General features: G+C 49.7%; 1 protein-coding gene across 1 annotated transcript in view; it reads right to left on the minus strand.

The window, feature by feature from the left end:
- PRICKLE2 (prickle planar cell polarity protein 2) overlaps positions 1–22194 on the minus strand; it is a gene marked incomplete at both ends in the record, with an annotated part of 110196 nt that overhangs the window by 34256 nt on the left and 53746 nt on the right. The window contains one exon of the mRNA XM_082321456.1: positions 57–240. Within this exon, the coding sequence (XP_082177582.1) occupies positions 57–240 (184 nt within the window). The remainder of the gene's footprint in view (positions 1–56; positions 241–22194) is intronic.

The raw sequence follows: 22194 nt of genomic DNA on the forward strand, positions 1-22194 counted from the left end.
TCCAAAGAGCAGATTAAAACAATTTATTTCTGGTAACTCGATGGTGTCATCGTTACCTGCTCAGGCTTCAGGCCGGGGGGGACCCACGCGTACTCTTCCAAGGCACAGCCCGAGTCGTCGTCAGAAGTCGAGTTCCTCTGGAAGTCAAACATGAGCTTCGTGACGGTCTTCTCCATCTCCAGAGGCATAACCGTTACGATGTGCTCTTCCTGGGAGCACTTACAGTGAAGGCAAATCTTCCTGCAAGGTGAGGAGAGAGGAAAAAGAGGGGATGCCCCAGTGAGTTGCACTTTAAATAAGAAAGCAAAGCGATTCCTGCCAGCGGCTGGCCTGAAGATGCTAAACTCAACCCTTTTTTTTACGCTCAGGCATTTTCTAATGCAGGATTTGTCTCTCTTACAAGGAGGAAATAAAAGTCCATATTTGCTGTAACAACACTTGGCAGTCAAGCTGAGTCAGACTGCCCAGTGTTTGGGGAGATGTAATTGCCTGTCCCTTTACTGCACCGCGAGGAGTATTTCCAGGGGCCAGCACAGGCAAGGGCCACACGCCCGCCTGGTGCGGATCAGCATGCCAGCCGGTAATTGCAGAGCAGTTATCAAATTTAGGACAGCTGAGCACTTGGCTAATACAGAAAATGGTGGATTGACTGGGAAGCTGTGAATGACAAGTCCCTTTAGCATGCTGATAGCATAAATTTGCTTATTAAAGTAGCATAAAAATTGATTATAGTCTGAACATATAAAGCTAAATTAAATTAAGGGAGGTTACAAAAAACACAGTCACACTACAACGGCATCTTAACCGCCCGGCTCGACGGCACGCGCCACGGCTCAGCGGCACACCAGCTCGCACGCTGCCTGAGAGCCGGACAGGAGGGGGAAAAGCACAAGAACTGAAAGAACAGCCCACCGGTTGCAATTTAACAGCCATCAGCTTAATTCACTGCAAATATCACTTCTTAGCATCTCTTTTAAGAGTATGTTCCTGCAGCTGGTGGTCCGCGGGAGATTTTCTTCACAGGCTTGAACTTGAGCATTTATCTGCAGGGCTGCTAGGACATCACACCCCTTCGCCAGCGGTAAGAGTAAAGGACTAATCTGGCTGAAAACATCCCCCAGCCCCATAAAAAAAGGTTAAGGGGAATGCTAATAAATTGGTTTGTATTTCTGAAAATGCAATGTTCTTCCACAATATGGGTCAATGGTATCTATTTTCAAGTAACCACGCAGGATTCTGAATTAATTTGTGCTAATTAAACGCCACTGACTTTTGAGGAATGAGATATGGTTTCACTTGGGTAGCAGAAGGGAGACATCTCAGAAACAATAAGGTACCACACAAAAGGCAAGGGAAAAGTTACCGTTGCCATTGCAGGTTTCTCCGCTATAACATAAAGCAAAGAAATTCAGAGGGCAGCAACAGTTAAACATCGGGAGCTGTAATTTTCAAACACCTTTCCTTCTTTTTCACCATTGCGTACAAGCCAGCTAAGCATACCAGTGCTCAGATCCAGATCCGAGTCTAAATTTCCACTTGGCCATTACAGCACAAAAAATGCACTCTAGCAAAAGTCAAGAGGCTCCGTTAAGTCAAGCCAGGGAGATTTGCCAGATTTTCCCATTTCCTGCCTTTCATCAGATCTAAACCACACAGCGACCCCCACGCACCCCCGGCGTCTGGTTTGCGTCCAGTCGGAGAGTCTCGGCCTCGCCTCCGGCTGTTACCTTAAAAAATAATCAAGGCACCATTTCATGTGAATACTTTAATTAATCAGCTACCGTGGAAGGGTGGTCTGCCTCAGCAAAGCCGCTGGTTTCTTTGCCATTTCTGTCTCGTTTCACGATATGATTAGAAGCAGCTCAATATGCAACAAGATGCTAGGAATAATTATAGCTCCAGAGCCCCGGATTCGGCATTGGCGAGTTATTCTAACGGAGTTTAGGACTTCTTAGACAAATTTTAATTTTCAGGATATCAATCACAAGCTTCAAAGGGAGACAAACCCAACAGTCCACGCTCAGACAGCAGCAACGCCTTGGAGCATGAATGCTGCGACGGGGAAAAAGGCGGCCCGCACGTTTCTGCCCTCCTCCCCGCTCTAGACACATCCCCTCCAGGAGACGGAGGACGGCAGGAGAGCGTCAGAGGTCTTGGCTTTTAATAAATGAGATAAATCAGGCCATCGTGAGGACCTTAAATAACGGTGTTGAAGAGTTAGTAAGTGAGATGTATGATCAATTAGACCCCACCGGTCGCTCCACGTGACCGCCATCCTGCAGCTCACACCACGTAGAGTCAGGAGGGCGAGGACTGGGTTGGGAAGCTGATTTATACCCACCCTCACTCCTGCCCCGTCCCAGGCAAGCGGGTACTGCCAGTGGGTGGCTTCTCCTGGTCAGAAAAGCAAAGGATGAAAAGGACACAGGTAGCCTGTCTACTCATCAGTGATGTCCCCAGGCCAGGCCAACGGGCTCTGTAAAAAATTTGCACCATTAAAAACTGAGCATCTCCAGCCATGGCGTTTCTGCACCTCCCTGGGTAAACTGTACAAACTTCAAGATCTTGCCCCTGAGATATTCAGTTCTCTTCCTTTCCCCTCATTAAAAGAAGAAGATTAACAGCTTTAATTACAATTATTTTCTTTACATTAGGATATGTTGTTTCATGGGAACAATACTGTGTCCTAGGAGTGTCTTTCCACTCCTATGATATGGTTTCCATGACTTCTTTGCATAGGTCTCACTTACTCAACTTTATTTTATCATCTACCAGCTCGCTATAATTAAAAATAATTCCCCATAGTAATAACTTAATATAAAAATGTACATTTCAAATGTGAGATGAAATTGAAAAAGCAGTATCCCCCCACCACACTCAAAGCAGAGCGGCATGATGTGAGACGATGCACGTGCCAGCGCTCGACCGCGCACACGATGACCGGAGTGACAACGTGCCGTGGATGCCGATGCTACGGCGGAGAGCTGGTGGCTGTTGGAGAGGAGCGGGGCCACGGCCGGCAGCCGGCTGCTCCCGCCAGCAATGGCTCGTTAGGCATTAACACGGGAAGAGCGGCGGAGCCTGGGGATGCTCAGTGCATCGGCGTGCCGCATACCTTACCGTATAAAGGGTGCCACGGCCCAGGTGGAGTGGCACATCCTGCAAAGGGAAATCCATTAGCTTGGCTCTGGCCAGACACAAGCCTCACCTAACCACCACCAAAGCTTCATCAACAACGACTTCTGCTGCCTATGCAGCCAATGAGCCCCACGCAACTTGAGAAGAGCGCAGGCAGGTTTGGGGTTTTTTTAAGCAAGAAGGAACTAATGCTAATCACTCTCTGGAAATCCCGTCTTCATTCCCGAGCCTTTCCGTCTTGCTCTCATCCCAGAAAAGGGTCTGCAAGCTCGTCTCAGGGAAGTACCTGCCCTGGTGATTAAGAGACGTCTCCAGCATCGAGGAGGACACAGGTTGGAGATATTTTGGTGCTGTTGCTAAAAGCTGGGGACATCCTGGAGCATCGCTTGACTCCAGGAGCTGAAGGCTGGCGAGGAGAAACCCGGTGATCTTGTGTTTCCCAACGAAGCAAGGAGAGCTGACAGCACAACCAGCTTCAGGCACGGAGGGTAAATAAAGGAGCTGTTAAGCAGTTATAGCTTGTGGACAGGGAGGAAAGAAGAGAAGGAGCCAGCCAGCAGCCATGCTGCTGTGGGAGGTACGGGCTGGGGAGCACCCAGCAGGGTTGCTCGGCACAGAGCTGTGCATGGAGCTGCCCTGCAGCGGGGCCAGGACAGCGGGAAGCAAATGGGGAGAAAAAGAACATTTCCTGGTGTCAGATTTAGCTGGAAAGGAGCCTGCCTTGAATTGACTTCACATGGTACAAAGCAGCAACGGCTCGAAAACAGACTGAAAAATTTGTTCTACTCAAGGCCAGCGCTTCATGTGATGAAGTTACAAGATGGATGTATTTTATTTTGCAATGGCTGCTTTTACGTGGTGCTCTTGGCACGGCAGCTGGTCCTCTCCTCAGAGGAGGCTCTAACCCCCATCCCTGGTTACATCTCCACCCATCCGCTGGTGCAGGGGGACAGTGCAAACTGGATCCACCACCCCACACCAGCCCTCTTCTCTCTATGGACGCGAATAGGCACACAACAGGAATCTGAAGCAAACAGGGCCCAACACATCAAGCAGAGAACCTGGCTCCCGAGTCCTTCTCGCTTGGGATGCAGAAGCACGCTTCCAGCCCAGGTCCACCTACGTACAGCTCAACGTGATCCTGACTGACCTGTGAGGTCTCTGGGACGAGCCAATCTCTTGTTGTACGCCGCTGTTAGCAAAGCACAGCCTCTGCCATCGCAGGAGCCTCCTGCAGCCCTTTCATCATAGCAATGGCACCAACAATAAGTTAAATCACGCTGAAAACACTAGTACTCCGCAAGAGGCTCTGGAGAGGGCCGCGAGCGTGCCCCCAGCTTTCTGAAGAGAGACGAGGTCTCCCTGCTGTGAAAAACGAGCAATGGCTCCAAACTGAGAAAGCACAAGCAGAGCTAAAAAGCCAGGGAAGAGGGACTGGGGGCGGCTTGAAGCCAAGGCAAAGCGGGTCCTTGCAAAGTGGGTCTGTAGCTCCAGCAAAGGAGCCGGCCAAGCTGGCCTCTCCCAGCGAACAGCCTGCGCGTGGTGGGGTCTGGGGCAGTGCACGCAGGACCGGACTCCCCTGGGGCTGCGAGGGCAGCAGACCCCTGCCTGCAGGAAAAGCTCCTGGCCGCAGGGATCTTCTCTTCCAGCCGCGGCTGCCAGCTTGGCTGGGTGGGCACACAGGACCTAACGCAGCAAACAGCACCAAAACGAAGCCTGCCCGGGCTGGGCAACGCAGCTATTTTAAGAAAGGGCAGCACAAGATCCCAACCCCTCCTGGCAGCACCAAGAATGAAGGCAGAGTCTAAAATCGTGGCAGAAATGTTAAAATTCCTCTCGGACAAAGAAGGAACTCGGCAAACAGCCCTTATCGCTCCCTCCTACCCCGCCGCTGCTTATCTCTGCTTCTCACTTGTTTCTTCTGGGATGGAAACAAATGGGCTGTATCAGGGAGCAGCTCCGTCTCCAGACAATGCGAGGAGCAGGAATGCCACGGCCCGCACCAGGCCGTGCGATGCCTCTGCTGCGTTCCGTAATAAAGGATTTGCATGCATTTGTGCACACATTAACATACATGATTGGGAATCCCTCAAAAAGCAATTGTCTGCTCGGCTCGGATGGGATGTGTAAAAGCAAAGGGGCAATTCCCTTCCCGCCCGGCTTAAGATATACACAGCAGCCTGATTTTTTTCCCAGCATCGTGCCATCACTCTGATTGCAATGAGGCTTTTGGGTCAGTCACCAGTCAGTAAATCACAAGACTTCTTGGAAACGGGAGAGGCTGAGGATTTGGGGCAGCTTATGTGACCCCTGAGCCTCTTAACAAGGGCATCTTAATATCCCTGCCTGTTATCTCCTCCCCTCATTTGAGAGCTAATGAGGCATCTTCCCACCCTGAGTGAGCTTCAGCTACACAGACCCATTTCTCCAGACCCCACAGGCAAGGCAAACATTTATCTGAACTGAAAAATTAACATAGTCCTTTGCTGCCACAGGGAGAGCCTGGCGGCTCTTCTCCAGTACGGGCACCACTCTCCCATTTCACGAACAGGGAAGCTGAGGTGCAGGAGTACCCACAGGTAGCACCCAGCTGTGGCTTCCCCATCGACTCCCTGAACATCAGCTTCGTCAGAGGAGCCCCAAGCTTTTGTGCTCAAAGCAGATAGCTGGAGCTGAAGCTCTGCCTCCATCTCCAACTTCTCTAACATCGTATTTTGAACCAAATGCTCCCAGTAGCCCAGCTGGCTGCTGTCCACGGCCCCAGGTCCCATGGACCTCAGTGACAAAGCAGCATCTCTCTGGACAAAACATTTCTGCAACTTCACAGCTCTTCCAGAGTCACTTCAGCCGGAAAAAAACCTATCAGCGGGAATGAATTGCAAAGACCCTGCGCTACCTGCGTTGAAAAGGAAGCTTAGCGAAAGCTTTTATCTGCCACACTGGGTGCAGGAGGCTAAAGGAGGTGAATTAGACACGGGCATTTACAATAGCAGCAACTCAAAGCCTGAGGACAAGGTGCCCTTGGTGGCCTGCAAGGATAGCCAAGGGAGGACAATGCTCACTTGACCCAAGATGCTGTAGGAACAATTGGCTTAAAAGATCAACATCAGGTGGTAGCAACAGAGCAGGTAGCACAGTAATGCCAAGAAGCTAAGGAAGAGCGAAATAATCCAGCAACCGCTGGATCCAACTGCTCCTGTAGATGCAACTCCCCCCAGTTTCAGTGGCCATAGGGGAGCACGTGTAGCTGCGCATCTCCAGAAAGATCTGCAGTAGGTGGGGAAACATTGAGAGGATGGAAGAGGTGCCAGTCAGACTCTTCTCCATCTTCCCCACCTATCTTCTCTTCTTTACCCGCTTGATTTCCTTGAAGCAAGTCAGGTTTTCAGTGTTGCTTTATTTTTAATACTCTCTGACCTCCACAGTGCCAGAAGCAGCAATTGCAAAGGTATCTAGAGTGGTGTTGAAGCTTTTATTACAAACCCCATTTCCACTCCTGGAAAAATTCTCCTCTCTGGCTGAAGGTGTCCATGCTCAGTCTCAGGCTGTAGACTAATTTTAAGACTCTCTTTACCATTGCAAGAGTTATTCTTGCTTAATTAAGAAAAAGAAGACAAAAAAATTGCCAGCTGCAGCCAAATATGAGCAAAAGCAGTCTCTGAGGATTTTCCAGTTGGTCTGCCTTCACGGTGAATCAGGACCACCAATTCAAGAAGCGGGTGGAACATCTGCCTGTGGGTCCCCACCGCCCTGTCCCCGAACCACTGCTTCGCTGCAGCACAGCCTGGGGCAGCCTCCAGGCTGCTTCCAGTTTTGCTGTCTGTGGTCCTAGGCATCACGTGGCAGACAACAACCACCAGCGCACAAGGCTGTGCTCCTCCCAGATGAGACCAAGAAATTAGGACAAAACATGACACAATGTACAAAAACCCAAATCCCTCATCTGGGCTGTCTTGGTGCCCTCTTAAGCAAACAAGGAACCAGGACCACAGCCCAAAACTGTTGCCAGACCTCTCAGCATCACTGCAGGATGAATTAAAACATGATCAACCTTTCCAACCTGTGGCTAAATCACACCAGGGGAGCTGGGGTGCATCACGGGTGATTTTGGGGAGCCCAGGTGCACCCCAGCGCTCTGCAGTGAATACAGGTCCCTCCTTGGGCTGCAGTTTCTCCTTGTGAGCTGGGTAAGAGCCCCAGGGTGCATAAACACCCTCCTGACCTGAACCACACTGCCAGGCTGCTCCCGTGAGCTGCAACCCCTGACACAAACCATGAAAAATTCTGATGCATAAAGATGAGATGTTTAAATTAAGCTATATTAATAACTCAGCAGATCTCAGAAGAACTCTATTTGGAGCTCTCAAGATGTTTTGCAGAAGACGCAATTTTTTTTTTTTCATAATAGAGGTTAGACAGAGGTGGGCAAAGTGCTATACCCGTGTGAGCTGCAGACCAAGCAAGGGGGAGAAAGACAAGAGGAAAAATAAGGTGCTGTGAGCCCCAGCCTGTTGCCGAGCCGTGCTACCGGGAGAAAAGGTGTCCAACAGGCTGCTCTGTCACTTCCAAGACGATGGAGGCAGCCTGCCAGCTCACAGGCTTACCACTTATCTCAACATATTTATGTTAGGGAGTTTTTTTCCCCCCTCTTTAAGGTCCAGCTCTTAGCATACAGAAACGACAACAATCACATATTTTTCCCCAGTCACGGAGAAGAAATGCAAACCACTTGTTTCCAAATTGAAGAGAAGAACAGGCTCAATAACAGCAATAACAACACCGAAGCTCGTGGGCAAACAACGCTAAAGCCAATCTCATGATTTTGGAAGGCAGGGGGAGCCATGGGATGGGCAGACCCAGGAGCTGTGGACACCAGAGAGGAGTTTGGTGTCCCCTGTGGCAGGACAACCCCAAGCCGCTGAGAGTCCAGCGGGGACCCTGGCTGGCAGAGATGGAGCAAGGGAGGCAGCGGAGGGAGCAGGCAGCAGCAGGACCCTCGCCAAACTGGCCCTGGGCTGAGTCCAGCAGCACTCCCCACCCAAGAGCCAACGTGTGCCTGTGCTGCAAAGCCCCTGTCCTACCCCATGGCTTATCTTGTCAGATTTTTAATTACACCATTCGGTGGCTTCTCAGCCTAACAAGATGCAGAGCTGTATCGCAGGGGGTTTCTTTCTGCTGCTTGACTGAAGCAAGAAAATTGCCTCCCAGCCTGCAGTTCTAGCAAGATTTAAGCTCTATCTCAGGATTCAAAACCAGCTCTCCACGAAGAAGCCTGTATCCATTCAGCATGCGGGTCCTCACGGTCTTCTCAAGTTTGTATAACCCTGGTCTCTTCACAGGCAGTATTCATCTTCCTGCCCCTCTCTTTCCCCCACCCTGTTCCAGGCTTCCAGCCCATCCCTCCACCAGCTAAGCTAAGCGGGTTCATGGCGATATGCCCCAGGGCTGTAAGTGCTATTTTAACAGATTTCACCAGTTTGCATTTGCAGCATGACAAGCAGAAACCACGGGAAGCAGTAAACACGCTGCAATTCGAGCATCTCCCAGGCCATACATCCTAAAGGAAAAAACCTGGCTGATGGGCAAAATGCTCAGAAGCAGGATGAACTAGGCTGAAAATTGTAATTATTTCAAAAGTTAAGGCTTAGATGGTGTCCCCTGAGACAGCCAATACCAACCCGCTTGTGAAAGCAATCACTGCCAGCCTGATCTGTGTACGTGCCGGCTAAGCCCGAGCAAGTCTGCCAACAGTAAGTGCGCAAGGCTGGGTCATTTTGTTAAGCTGAATCTGGCTGGTAGAAAACACGCAACAGGAGAAGATTAAAATACAAAGCAAAATATAATCTTGTTAGCTGCAGATAGCTTTATTTTATAAATCTTTATTGCAGACTCAAGCCAGCACCCTTATAAATACAATGCAGTGATGTGAGACATGCAAGTGCTCCCACAGTAGGTGAAATAATCACTGAATAAAAATAAGTCAGATAAGTTACAAGATAAGAGCGCTAAAACGGAAAGGATGACACTGCATCTGGTGCGAATAATTATTTTGGCATTATTCTGTCCAGCGCTAATCCTCACCGGCTTGAAAAGATTCAATCAGTGTTTAGCACTGCCAAGGAATCATGACTACAAAACAAAGAGTAACTGGATTAAAATCTTTCTACGGTCACAGGTCACGTCTGTGTCACATCTGCTTAAAATGTTCCTTCAAGGAACAAGAAAAAAAGGAAATTTGACTTGAAAAGATTGTACTGAAAAACATAAACCCCAGGTTGCAGTTCTGGGTGGGTTTATAGTTAGGCATTCTCGCATGAAAAAGAAGGACGTAGAAAGATTATTACTTTAAAACTCTTTAGGCTTGGGAAGGCAAAACCACCACAATAAACAGCGGAACAGTAATGTCCTCATCCACAACACCAGCCTGCACGCAGTCTGCTCAGAAAATGGCCAGAGGACCCCGGCTTCCAGAAGCTGCGTTTACCAGAGCAATAAAACTAACACTGAGAGATGGGGATTTTTTCAATACTTATTCCTATTTAGAGCCAGCTGAGCCTTCCTGACTATTTTTAAAATGAAAAACCCATTACGGTGGCATCAGTGTTTCTCCCTGACTTCCTGCAGCTGCAGAAATGCAATTTAACAATTAACCTTTTACATCCATAAACAACAAGAACCGCAAAGGCTGGGAAAAAAGCGCAGCCCCCTTGTAGATCACCACCAACAGCACATTGAGCAAAGTTAGCACGCAGCTACGTGCGTCCACAGAACGCTGCTTATTCCTCCTCCTCCTCGCTACTTTCTATCCCTCCTAAAAATCTACGACAACTTTGAAGTTGCTGGCAAAAGGCAGTTTCTTACCTGTTCCCACTGACAACGGCAGCGACAGCGCAGATGGAAAAAATCCAGCGGGTTGCTCAGCCGTCCTAGTTGTGCCAGTTGCCTTTTGGCTGGTGGGCTGCTCCCAGGACCAGCCCAAGCACCGCAGTGCCATAAAGCATCCCGCGCTCTCCCGGCGCAGCCCACCACCCCGACACACGCAGCCAGGGGCTGCCGCCAGACGGGCTTTTGTCGGAGCCTTTCAGAGGAGGCACGCACAGACCGCGGCGCGTCTCCGCAGGAAACCTGCCGTGGAAAAACGTGACATTCCTGCCCCGCGTCTTAAGCTTTCGCTTAAATTGCCTCGCGCTGAAATCCAGCTCCGGAGGGTGCCCCCCTCTCCGCTCCCAATCCAAATGAATCCAGCAGCTCCCCCCTCAACCTGCCTTTCACTAAATGACCCTTCGAGGTGGCAAGAGGATGTCCAATTTGCTCTCCGAGCGCAAGGCATTAACAAGGAGAGATGCAGCCCGTGGAGAATAATTGCCGGCGCGGGAGCGGCGCGGGGCTCTGCTGTTGCATTGCTCTCCTCTCCTGCATGCTAATGAGCAATGATGTCAGCAAGCCAAAGTCACCGCATCCGGACCGCGCACCGCGGCCCGGCCACCCTCCCGTTTATTTACATGGAAATCAGCCCGCTCTTAGAAATCAATAAATCCTGTAGGCTGCTTAGGGAAAGGGAGAGAAAAAAACACTTCTCGCTGGCTCGCATGCGCGCGTTTCAAAGAGTTGGCTCCGCACCAGCAGCCCAAATTGAATGGTGTGAAGACACTAATTATCCTCTCCCAACTATCATCTTATTTGATGCTGACCGAATCTCAACTTGCTGTCAGACTTAAGGCACCACTTCTTAGGTACGCAGGCTATTAAAGCAATGATCTGCTGGCTCTGAGCAACGTATCATTTTTCTCCTGGCTTTCAATGCCCTCTTAATTATTTTCTGCAGTCATTTGCTATGATTCCCCACTGGCTTTTAGACACAGCGTGTTTGTGCACCAGCAGGGCTAAACATTCTGGGAAACACAAGTTATTAGCGTGGCATTTTGCTTATCGCGTATTTTAATACGTTTTTCTTTCATACGGCCCTGAGAGATGCACGATTCGCGCCTTTTATGTGTATCTCAGGTGAGTACTGCGAGCCCCAGGAACGTGCCACCCCAGCGGGGATGCCGAAGCCTCCTTTCCCCGTGTTTCCCTCCCCTCGGAAAAGAAAAGAAAACGCAGAGAAGGAGCTACACTGCCAAATCTCATCTGCTGCTCTTAAAGCCGGTTGCTTGGGAATTAGGTGGTCACAAATGAATCTCTGCTGCAAGTCAGCTGGAGGAGAGCGTGCTTCTTAGCTTTTGCATTTGCAAAAAGTGTGTGAAATTCAAAATCCTAGTTTCTACGGGCTCAGAAAAACACAGAAAGCAAATAAAACTTGCCCAACAGGTAGTGCTTTCGTAGCACACTCCTGACTTTCGGGGCCTGGCTCAGGATTTCAGAGTCCTTGATTTTGGCAGTATTAGCTATGTTTACAGAACACAGAAGGATGCAGAAACTACAGCTGCGAGTCTTTCTGCAGTCTCAAATGCCTTCAATTATTATTATTAAGGCTCATAAATTAGGTTTCATTATATGGAATTACACTCAAAATCTCCAGGGTGAGATCTTCAGCTGGGACAAACCAGCTCAGCTCCCCCTTGGAGCTGCCTGAACTTACCCCTGCCAAGCAGGACAGACCAAGAACGTGCAGAGACCTCATCTGGCTCAGACAACTTCAGACAAAAGAAAATATTCAGGGCTGTTGATGAAATATGTGAGCATTTACAGCTCCTTTTTTTTATTATTATTTATTTTCCCTCTTTTTTTTTTTTAATTAGATCTGCAGCTGCAAGTCCAAGAGTTGAGCACTGACCCTGTTGCTGCGTCCAGCCGGGTCGGACCTTCTGTTCATGGAGGAAGGAGCAGTATCACCTCCCCTTCTGCTGGGGATGGCCACAGTGCCAAGGAGGGTCCCCTCCAACTCCTCTGACTACACAGAGCAACAGAATTCGTACGACAAAGTTCCCCTGACCCTTCAGCTTCCTAAACCGGCACATTTTCCCCCTTCCAGCTTGCATCGGCATTGCGGGCAGGCTGTCAGCTCGCCTCTCTATGGTTAACATGCCATGGCCCCAAGATGATGTATTCTCCCTCTTAAATTCAGAACATGTTAATTACAATACAAAGGAAATGAGACAAAACTGAATTGGGCAAAAGCAAATAAAGAAGCCTGCTTATAAAATAATAATGTTGAGCAGAAATGCTGTAGAGCAGAAATTATCCATGTTTACTGTAACAATCTTCCCTGGAAATGTATTGCTAAAAGCACACAGCAGTGACTAGGGGCTACAACCGGCACAAAGAATACGTACCGCTCCACACGGCAGGTCCTGTAGGCACTAATTTTCACCGAACACGAGTAAAATGCCTGACTTTATCAGCATTAACTTTCAAGGAGCAAAGGCCCTTTAGCTGTAAACACTTGGGAGAACAGTGTCTATTAGTGCTCCAAGTGCCACTTGAGCAGGACTGCCAGCCGGCCCTGTGCTTGGGGGAAAGGTTGGCAGGGCACGAGCCCGAGTGTCCAACCCCACTTCTTGTACGACGTGCTCAGTGTAACTCCATCTACAGCAGCTTCGATCACCCAGTGCCAGCCTGACATGATCCCACCGCAGGGTGGATGGCGGTGCCATCCCCATGCAACCAAGCATCCTACCGCAAAGGTGAGTTCTGCTTGGCTGTCTTGGCCAACTGGATCATCCCCAAGAACGGGATCACACCAGAAATTGCAAACTTTTAAGTATAAGTTGATCCACAAAGGTAAAATGGGAGCGAGAGTCATGAGCTGATGTAAAAGATCAGTAAGACCAACGCTTATAACATCTCAGTTGCATGGCTAGCTATGAGCAGAAGAGCTTTGTGTCTCCAAACAGCATGTATAATAGTCATCGCTCCTGGCAGACGTCTTGTTCCAATACTTACAAACCTAAATATCCACAAAATCCAATGAACAGGCTCTTCTGAGACAAGAAATCAGATTAGAAGCTGCCATGTTTGGACACACAACTGTCTTAGGAAAGTGGAAATGAGCCTTCCTGCTTTGAAAGCTGCCGGCTCGTTGGCAATTGCCCCATATTACTGTTACCAACTGCAAGGCTTGTGAAAAGGTCATGTGTTGGAATAACTCCAGAAGGCACACAAGATTTCTTGATGGGTTCTGCATGTTACGCAGGTGAAACGGATGTTTCATTAAGCAGCAGGGAGAATACTGAGCCGGTGAAGCACATTACCAAAGGTCACATGAAGGACTTGCACCATTACAAGGATGGATGCTGACAACTGCCAGCAATGAAGCAAACGACCAGAAGTAAAACCCTAGCTACTGAAATAAAGAAAGATCAAGAGTAGGAAGCCCCCGCTTAGGTGCAGAGGTGTGAGATGGACAACTCTGCTTGTAAATGTAGGTACATCTTTCTGCCCTTTGCTGCTAGTTTTAAAGACAAAGACCCAAACCCAATCAACTTTAAACTTTCTGCCATTTGCACAAACTCATCCCTACAGCTAATTTAACAAATCATTGTAAGAGCCCGCATTTCATAAATGTTGTATTTTATCACCTTGGTGTATCAATCGGCTGTCAATCAATAGGGCTCCACGTGACACTGTTGACTCTCCCGATGACAAAGAGCTACACGGCATGGCCACACACAGCGACAGCAGACTGGCGTCCTCAAGGTCACCAGGCTACTAACCTGACGAATGTCAGATCAAGTTGCCTTTCTGAATTATTTAGTGAGCATCCTGTGCCGCAGCTTGCCAGGGCAGTGTACAGCACAGCTACCTTGGGATGTCACAGATGCTCCAGCCTCCTCTGCCCCGAAACGATGCCCATGGGGACGAAGGCTGTCCCCTGCACCGTGTGCACCACGAGCCTGTCCGGGATCGGTGGGATGGCAGGTCCCCCCCATCACCAAGCCCATCCTGGCTCACAGCAACAGGCACAATAACAAATTACTTTCCCATCGCTCTTTCTACCCACAGAAATGCAGAATTGGATACTCAGAGTGGTTTTTTTCCCCTCCGTTCCCACGCTCACCCCTGTAATTTGCAGAGAAATCTTCACTTGCCGAGCCAGCGCTCCCACGCCGGTGCCAGGACGGGCTGTGCCCAGCGCGGTCCCCGAGCTGGGGGACAGCCTGAGCTGCGCTCCCACGGCCACGGGGCAGTGATATGCAGCAGAACGAGAGGCTGGAGAGGGCACAGCTTTGCAAACGCCGGAGGGGAAAGGCAAGGTGATTGCAAAAAGCTGTTAGCGGCGAGCAGGGAAGGGAGAAGACCCTACACGGCAGAGTCCGGCCCCACTCCTCCCAGCCAAAAGCCTGGCTCTTCAGGAGACACATAGGGATGTGCCAAAGGTATGGGGAAAGCTCCTTGGAGAACTTGAGTCATGAAATACAGGTCAGGACTTCAAATGAGGTTGAGCTCTCTTTTTTCGTCTTTTTTTCTTTTTAGTTTATTCTTTTTAAGCAAGGCAGCAGAGCCTCCCCATGCCTCTCAATGCCAGAAGCAGGGATATCTTATCTCAAAGAAAAATGAAATGGAGGGAGGGGCAGACAAACCAACATCAGATGCAGATCATTAATCCCAAAAACTTGGCCTCCTCTGCTTTTCCTCAGGGCTGCCATTTGTACCTTCACGCGGCTGCTGCACAAGACCACGCGAGACAGACCCTCTCCTCCTGCTGTCACTGCTGCTGCGTTTGATTCATTTTCGGCAGAGCTGTGGGTAAGGATCCGTGCTGTCGGTCTACAAGGAGGAATTTATTTTTTAAAACACCATCAAGCCCAGCAGCAGCTGACACAGAAGGGGAGGTACAGCCCATACGCACTGCGGCTGATTTCAGAGACCATTTTCTGTATTTCCTACCAATTTACCCAGTGAGACAGGCCTGACCCTTGCCGGCATCCTCCGGCGCACAGGCAGAGCCGGGCAGCGTCTGTGAGCACACCCTGTGCCATCCACGTCCTCTGGGAGCACCAAACCACACGGAAGCAGGGGTGACACCACGGGAGGACCCAGCATGCTGTGCTGCCGCTCCCCAGCATCGCTGCACCCCGTCCCTCCCACCAGAAAGCACCCCAAAAGGACCCTCACTCACCAACTGCCCCCACGCCTCCACGCGCTGCCAGCTCGCAGACCGGCACCGCACGCTCCGGTGCGGCACGTGGAGCATGTCGCAGACGGCGTTTCAATCAATCACTGTATCTATTTCTCTCTCTTTTTTTTTTCAATCACCTCAACGCAAGAAGCTTTAGGGAGCTTAACAACAATAAGGCTTTTCATAGCCTCCGGCTTTAACTCGGCACTGCTATGTTTTTTACTTTTGTATGTTGAAATCAAATTTGTAACCAAATGTGAACAACAATCTGGATGCTCACGTGGTTTTCTCCCCTTTGCTAGCCTGATAGCATTCTCATCTGAAGACTTTTTAATAGTGTCCTTTAATAATGTCTACAAAAGCCTCATTAAAGCACTGTATTGTAATTTAAGCTAAATAAACTCAACACAGTTATTTTTTTAATGACATATTTTTCTTGGGGCCTTTCCATGAACAATAAAGTGTTCATTGAAAATATGTTACGAAGGAAACGCATAAATCTTCAGCTTATCTGGTGGTACGTTTTCCAAAGATCTAAACCTTTGATCAGCAACAAATTAATTTTCCATTTACACAAAATAGAAGACGTATTTCAGGATAACCAACGAACCCTGCAAGTCTGCATTAACATGTGCCTTGGCAGCAGCTCAGGACTCCCTTGCTGCCACCCTTCTCGCTGCCTGACGCTGTCAGGGTCGCTGTCACGTTAGATGATTTCTATTTTATTTTTTGGCTTCAAACCTGTCTAATAGGGTGTTTCGGGTCAGTGATTGTGCCTTGAGGATTTCTTGCCTTTGCTCACCAAGCTCCCCTCTGCACCAGCCATGCACCACCCACCCGTCCCCCACGAAAAGCATCCCCCAGGACCGGGGCACGGGGCTCAACTATCTCCGTGCTCAGAGGTGAGTCTTGGGCCAGCCCAGAGTCCTGGCAAAGTGACACAAGTCTGGCTTTTACCTCCCTAAACCAGACTGCACATCTTCTCTGGCTGCCGGTGGGATTTTGGCGTGCCCCTCACCCTGGCCAGGCACCGTGCGAGCCCCAGCTCCAAGCCAGGAGCTGCCGGCAGGTCCCGGGACTGCACAAACCTCCGTCCAAGCTCCTCAGAAACCACCGATGGTTTAAACAGCCGTGTGTCTGCTCCCACCCAGGAGAGACATGGCTGCTCACTCTTCCCCGACTAACAGAATAGACCTATTTACCGCTTGTTCCCAAACTGCGTTAAATGCAGGGTGGTAACTCCAGCACGTGTTTGGATCCACCTGATGCCCCTGTGGCACTCATCTGGGAGGAAATCATGCACGTTGGCTGTGAACAGAAATGGGCTTTCATGATGCCTTCAAGGCTATTGAATTTCCCAGGGTATTCACAAATGCAGGGAGATCGGCTGCAGTCAGGAACGTGCCTGGGTCCTGATGCTGGGCTACCCACAGCCTCCTAACTGCTCAGTGGGAAGAAAGGTGCCAAAATAGGTTTTTAATTCATATCTGAGAGCACGAAGTAGGCCTGGATGATATAAAGCCAGCCAGTGCGAACAAATGGACTGGCGTGCATTGTTTTGGTCCACCCCAAACTCCACCCATTACAAGACTTCCACAGTCCAGCTAACCTTGATTTTAAATTAAAAAAAACAATAAAATTATGAAAAGTGACATCTCGATTTAGGCGTGGGTGCTTCCCCTGCCCCAGCCCTCTTAGGATCACAGCCCCATGCCCTGCCTGGAGTGCACAGAGCGGCTCAACGTGTCGTAGGCTACGGCGAGGTTTGCAGCCTGGCTGTCCCACTGCCTGAAGCTGGATGGAGCTCCAGTGTCCCCAAGACAGCCTAGCACTGTACACAAATGACAAGAGATGTTTGCTATTCTTCCCTTTGTTTTAATTAGTAATAACAATTAGTTATCGTGGCTTGACATTTGTTCATACTTAGGAATAAATTGCTTCCTCGAATGATGTGCTGAGATTACAACAGGCTTTCTGTGTTTGTGTTGGTTTCAGTAGCTCATAACAAACCATGAAATTCATTACTCTTGCCACAAGCACCCATGAGATGTGCCAACCAGGGTGTGATTTATACACAGCTCAACTCATGGAAATTAAAAGGTTTTAATGTTGCCTGCAAGAAGTCAAGGGTTTGAAATTTTATACAGCTGAATGACAAAAAAAAAACAACCCTGGACGCAGGCTGCTGCATTGTTTTATCTGCCTAAGGAGCCTGAACATTACAGTCAGGGTAAAAATAATTCACTAAATATTAATTAAGTGTATAATTTGAACAGCCTTTTTAGTGATAAGCCTTCTGGCCTGCAAGTTACTTCATTCTCATCTTTTTTTAACTGCTTGGAAGCTATATAAAGAAAGATACTTAACAGTTAAAACTTCTCTGCTGCAATATAATTCGACAAAACATTCCCACCGAAAGAAATCACTGGAAAACAGCCTGTGCCTCACCATCCTTAATGGGACAGGGCTGTCAGTCATACCCCAGTCCCATTTCTCCATGCCGTGTCAAGCCTCGTACATCAAACCCAATATACAAATCGCCAGCCCTATCAAGATCATTAGAGCCGCTCAGCCCGTCAGGGAAAGGTCAGCGCGTCGCTGGCTGATGGCTGCCTGCTCCAAACGCAGCATCAATCACAGCCCTCATCAAAGCCAGCCGTGGCGGCAAGAGTGCGCAGCTGGAAACCTGCATCCCTTCCTCGTATAACCTGTCATCCTCTAAACCCGCGTCCCTTATTGTAAAACATGGCCATGCTTTTATCTTATCGCGATCTACAGGGAAATGCAACTAAACTGGCTGCCATACGAACAGGGGGGATCAGGACCCACGGGGAGGGATTAAGACTGTATCGGGAGAGGGTTGGCCAGAAGCTTGGCCCCTGACTCCAGCGCTGGCTCCCTCCTCTGCAGGGTCCCAACCCGTCCCCGCCCTCCTGGATAGGTCCTGCGCAGGCGGTGTCCCCGGAGCATCCCTCCTCCCGGCCCCGCGCACCCGCTAACAGTCTCTAGCGAAGGGTCAAAGCCACCCTGCAAGGAGACGCTGGTTGCTGCCATCATAGCCACACTGAGGCGTGGCTTGCAGATGTCCCCAGCCAGGGGACTTCAGGGGTGCCCCGCACTCGCAGAGACACCAGCATCACCGTTGCGGGCTGCTGCTGCCCTCCACCAGCCTGAGCCTCAGGCACGGTGCTCCCAGCTTGTCCAAGCCCCGGAGGACATCCTGCCCACAGCTCAAGCACCGGGAAGGGTGGGGAAACCCAATCACTCGTGTTTAACAGGGGGACACCAGCATTGTCAAATGCTATTGCTCCTGTCAGCCACTGCTCGTTAAACATGCTGAAAACTACAGGCCATTTTTTCCTCTTTTTTCCCTACTACACTGCGCTGCACGCAGCATTATCTTCAAAGGGCAAAGCAAGCATGTTTGCTAAACACGAGCAGACTAAATACATCAGCCTTTTAGAAGCAATTATTGCTGCTAGAGATTTAGCGAGCCTCATTGTTTCGTGGTTCAGAAAGCACTTCCCTGGCTGCTTTGGAGTGGGCTGTTCCTTCAAAGCGAGTGCCCTGTGACAAGTAACCCCTCCCCAGTGAAATAAAAACCAGGTGGGCATCCAAAGGAGCGGTGCTTCCTTTTTGCGGAGCATTTCACTTACAGCCTCTCCTTGCAACAAAAGAACAGCAATTTGGGGGTCAGCTCAGCTGCTGCCAGCGGTTGTACTGAAGGCAGGGTTGGCCAGGCTCCCGTGGCAGAGGAGCGAGGACACTTCTGGAAAACAGTGGATGTTCTTTCGGTAGAGCTGGGAACTTTCCTGTGGTGTGCCCAGACTGGAGGGAATCGCTCTGACCAGGATTGAGACTGGTTGTACTGGTACAGGGCAGAAAACAAAATGTGGAGGAAAAAGGCCATGAAGTAAGTGCTGGACATCGTCTTCTTCCCTCCATCCCAAACAGGTTGGGATGCTCCAGACTAGAGTGCCTCACCTGGCTGAGACCCTTGGAAATGTGGAGTTGCAGAGCCTGGCAACATCTCACATTTCTGTGGCCTTGCTTCAGGGCAAACAGCTCAATCCCAAAAATTCCTCTTCTGTGCAAACTGTGATCATTCCCTTCTATCAGTGCGGGAAAGCAGAGGGGGAGCGCGGTCGGGCTCCCTGCAGTACAAAGCCCTTCAAACACATATCTCAAAAAGATGAGCAACAATGGATGGCCAAACAGACGGATGGGGGAAGAAGGGAAGCTCACGATACCGGCGAGACTATTATAATTAGTGTAATAAGCAGCAATCACAGCTCAACAGCTGCCTTCCCCTCCCTGAGCGTCTGCTACACGCACCGGCACAAACCCATGGCCAAGAAGGATTTTGCTGCTTGCTGTACTTTGAAGAGCTCTGCTTTCAAAAAAAGTTTTGACTTTGGTAAACTTTTCATTCCACATAAGACGCAGAGGAGAGCACTTTCCTGCTTTCCCAGCCTCTCCACTTTCACCTGAGCAAGCAGCACCCTGTGCTTACAGAAGGGTGATGAAACTGGGTTTAGTTTTGATGTCAACTACGATTTCGCATGTGGCTTAGAACAAAACCTCATCACCTTTAAGTTGAGGCAAACCTGCCATTCTCAACTTTCTGAAGTCCCTGGAGCATCAGAGATGAACCATTCTACAGAAAACGGCAAAACATGACAAAAATCATTTACCATGGGCATATATCCATCCTCCTCTGATGGGCATGTGTCCAACATCCTTCTCCGAAGCATCTCCAAGATAACTTCCCTTGAAACACACTTGTCCCCATGCACTCCAGGGTTGTAGAAAGTTGGCAGTGAGCATATAGAACAGAAAAATTGCTCTAGAGCTCACCAAAATCCAAAGCAGCCCTGCTTTAAAAGAGGGGACTTCTTGATAGAATATTTTAAAGGACTGGAAAGCAGATACAGTGACGTAACTGTAGTGCAGCGATTTTTTATACCAATTGTTAATTGGTTTGGAAACATTTGGAGTAGTTATGGGGTAGATGCTCATTTGAAATCAGTTGGGGATTTAGGTGAAAACACCGCTTGCCAGCGGCTCACCAGCGGGGCCCATGCCACCTGCACAGGATCCAGGCACCAGGCACATCACCGTGCTGCGGTGCCGCCCTGCGCTGCTCCTGGTTGTGGCCACAGCTCAGAACAGCCAACGTCAGATGCGCCTGCTGCTCGGCTTCTGATTTGTGCCACGTGCTATGAAATTTGAGTGAGCCTTCTCCAAATTTTGAGGAGCTGAGGACTAACGTCTCCGAAACACCCTCTTGTAGCTCGAATGACCGCTTGCTGCTGCTTTTCTCGTTTCGGGGAGCCCACTGCAAGGGAGAAGAGTGACTTGCTTTACCCGCGTTGCTCCACCACCCTCACCCCTAACCACCAGTTTTAGGAGTTAGATCATCATCCGCAGGCAGTGCAGGGGTTGCAAAGTCACCTATGTGACAGGCTCTGGTCCTGAAATTGCAAAATACGCTGTGGCTTAGACCCAGACTAATTCTGAATCATTTTTGGTGCTTGAGCTTCAGGAGGGATTGCTCTTCTTGATTCCTTTCTGCTACCCCTTGCTCTAACAGGGCTGGTCAAGGGAAGGAGTCAGATGCTCAGGATATCTGGATATTTTGGCAGTAGTTAAGGATTCAGCTCCCACTCATTTTTAATGGGTGTTAGACACTGAGAAGGTGCCTAATGTGAAAATGTCTGGAGGTGTGAGCTCAAAGCTGTTCATGCAAGAGACCGTTTCCTACAGCGCTTAAGAAAATGAGAGCATGGATACAACAACTAACAACAAGCTTAAAAAGCAGAAATGTTTACGCTGAGGAAATTTAACCCGTTGGTGAAAGAAGCCCCAGCCAGGCTGGGCAGGAGAGCTCAGGAGTAACTGCAAACAGGCGGTGATCTGCTGGAACCAGGATGTCAACAAACACCGCACCAGAGGGTTAAAAAACATGACGTGTGAAGCCAGAACAAAGGTTTCTTTAATTTCCCAGTGCAAACAAACACATTTGTACTTCCCTGACAAGCGGCACGTCAAAGCAACAAGAGGAGCAAGAGCTGTTGGCTGTGACTCTGATCCCCCCCCAGCTCCCCAGCTGGTACCCAGCTCGCTGTGGGGACCACCAGCCGCAGCAGCTCCCATGCCTTCCCCATCAGCACACCGACCAGTTACGCAGCCGAAAGGTAAGCAGCGAGTTAATCAAAGCTGTCTGTGTGGGGTGCTACAAGGCATCTCTTTATCCAAAGTGACAAAACATGACACACCAGAGGCTGAGGCCTCCGTGCCGCGCACCTGGAACGAGCCACGCGACTCTCGTGACTGTCACCGGGAGCGGCAGGGCTCCTTTCTCATGCGTGAAAAAGGTAAGAGCATGGGTGCAGCCCAGCCTTTCACTTGCCGCTCTGCTGTAAGGCGCCAGTGGAAATTAATGGGGCTTTCAAGTACATAAATGGATTGCAGAGACATCCGCAGTGAGTCTATTAGCTAATTAGTCAAGAGTAGCATTCATTTTATCCAACAGGCATTCAGGTAAAGGAGGTAGTTCTCTTATATCTGTATATGTCCCTTTTACACTTGTTAAAAAGTAGGACAAATCCCTCTCCCAGCGACAGTAATAACCACGGTGAACTCTCTCTCCCCCAAGGGAGGTGCCCGTGGGCGCAGCCTGAGCCGGGCACGTCGCTTGCTGTGGCTAATGGCATGGGACAGGGCCAGCATCACGGACACAAACCTTCAGCTCCAAAGCCCAAATCTGACAGACCTGTGCAACCAGTACAGCCTTTGGCGTGAGCCCGGGGGCCGGTCTCGGGCTCATGCTACTGATCTAGAACAAGGTATCTTAAAATCTGACACAAGACCCTGTCTCACCTCAAAGGAATATTTAATCCATCAGGCTCCTAATGCTTCAGACCTTCCCCTTACGGATATGGGAAGTCTAACATCCTTTGCTGTGATCCTGTATCTGAGCATGCAACGGACAG

Source organism: Platalea leucorodia (assembly GCF_965183815.1).
Source record: "Platalea leucorodia genome assembly, chromosome: 9".
Classification (NCBI taxonomy): domain Eukaryota; kingdom Metazoa; phylum Chordata; class Aves; order Pelecaniformes; family Threskiornithidae; genus Platalea; species Platalea leucorodia.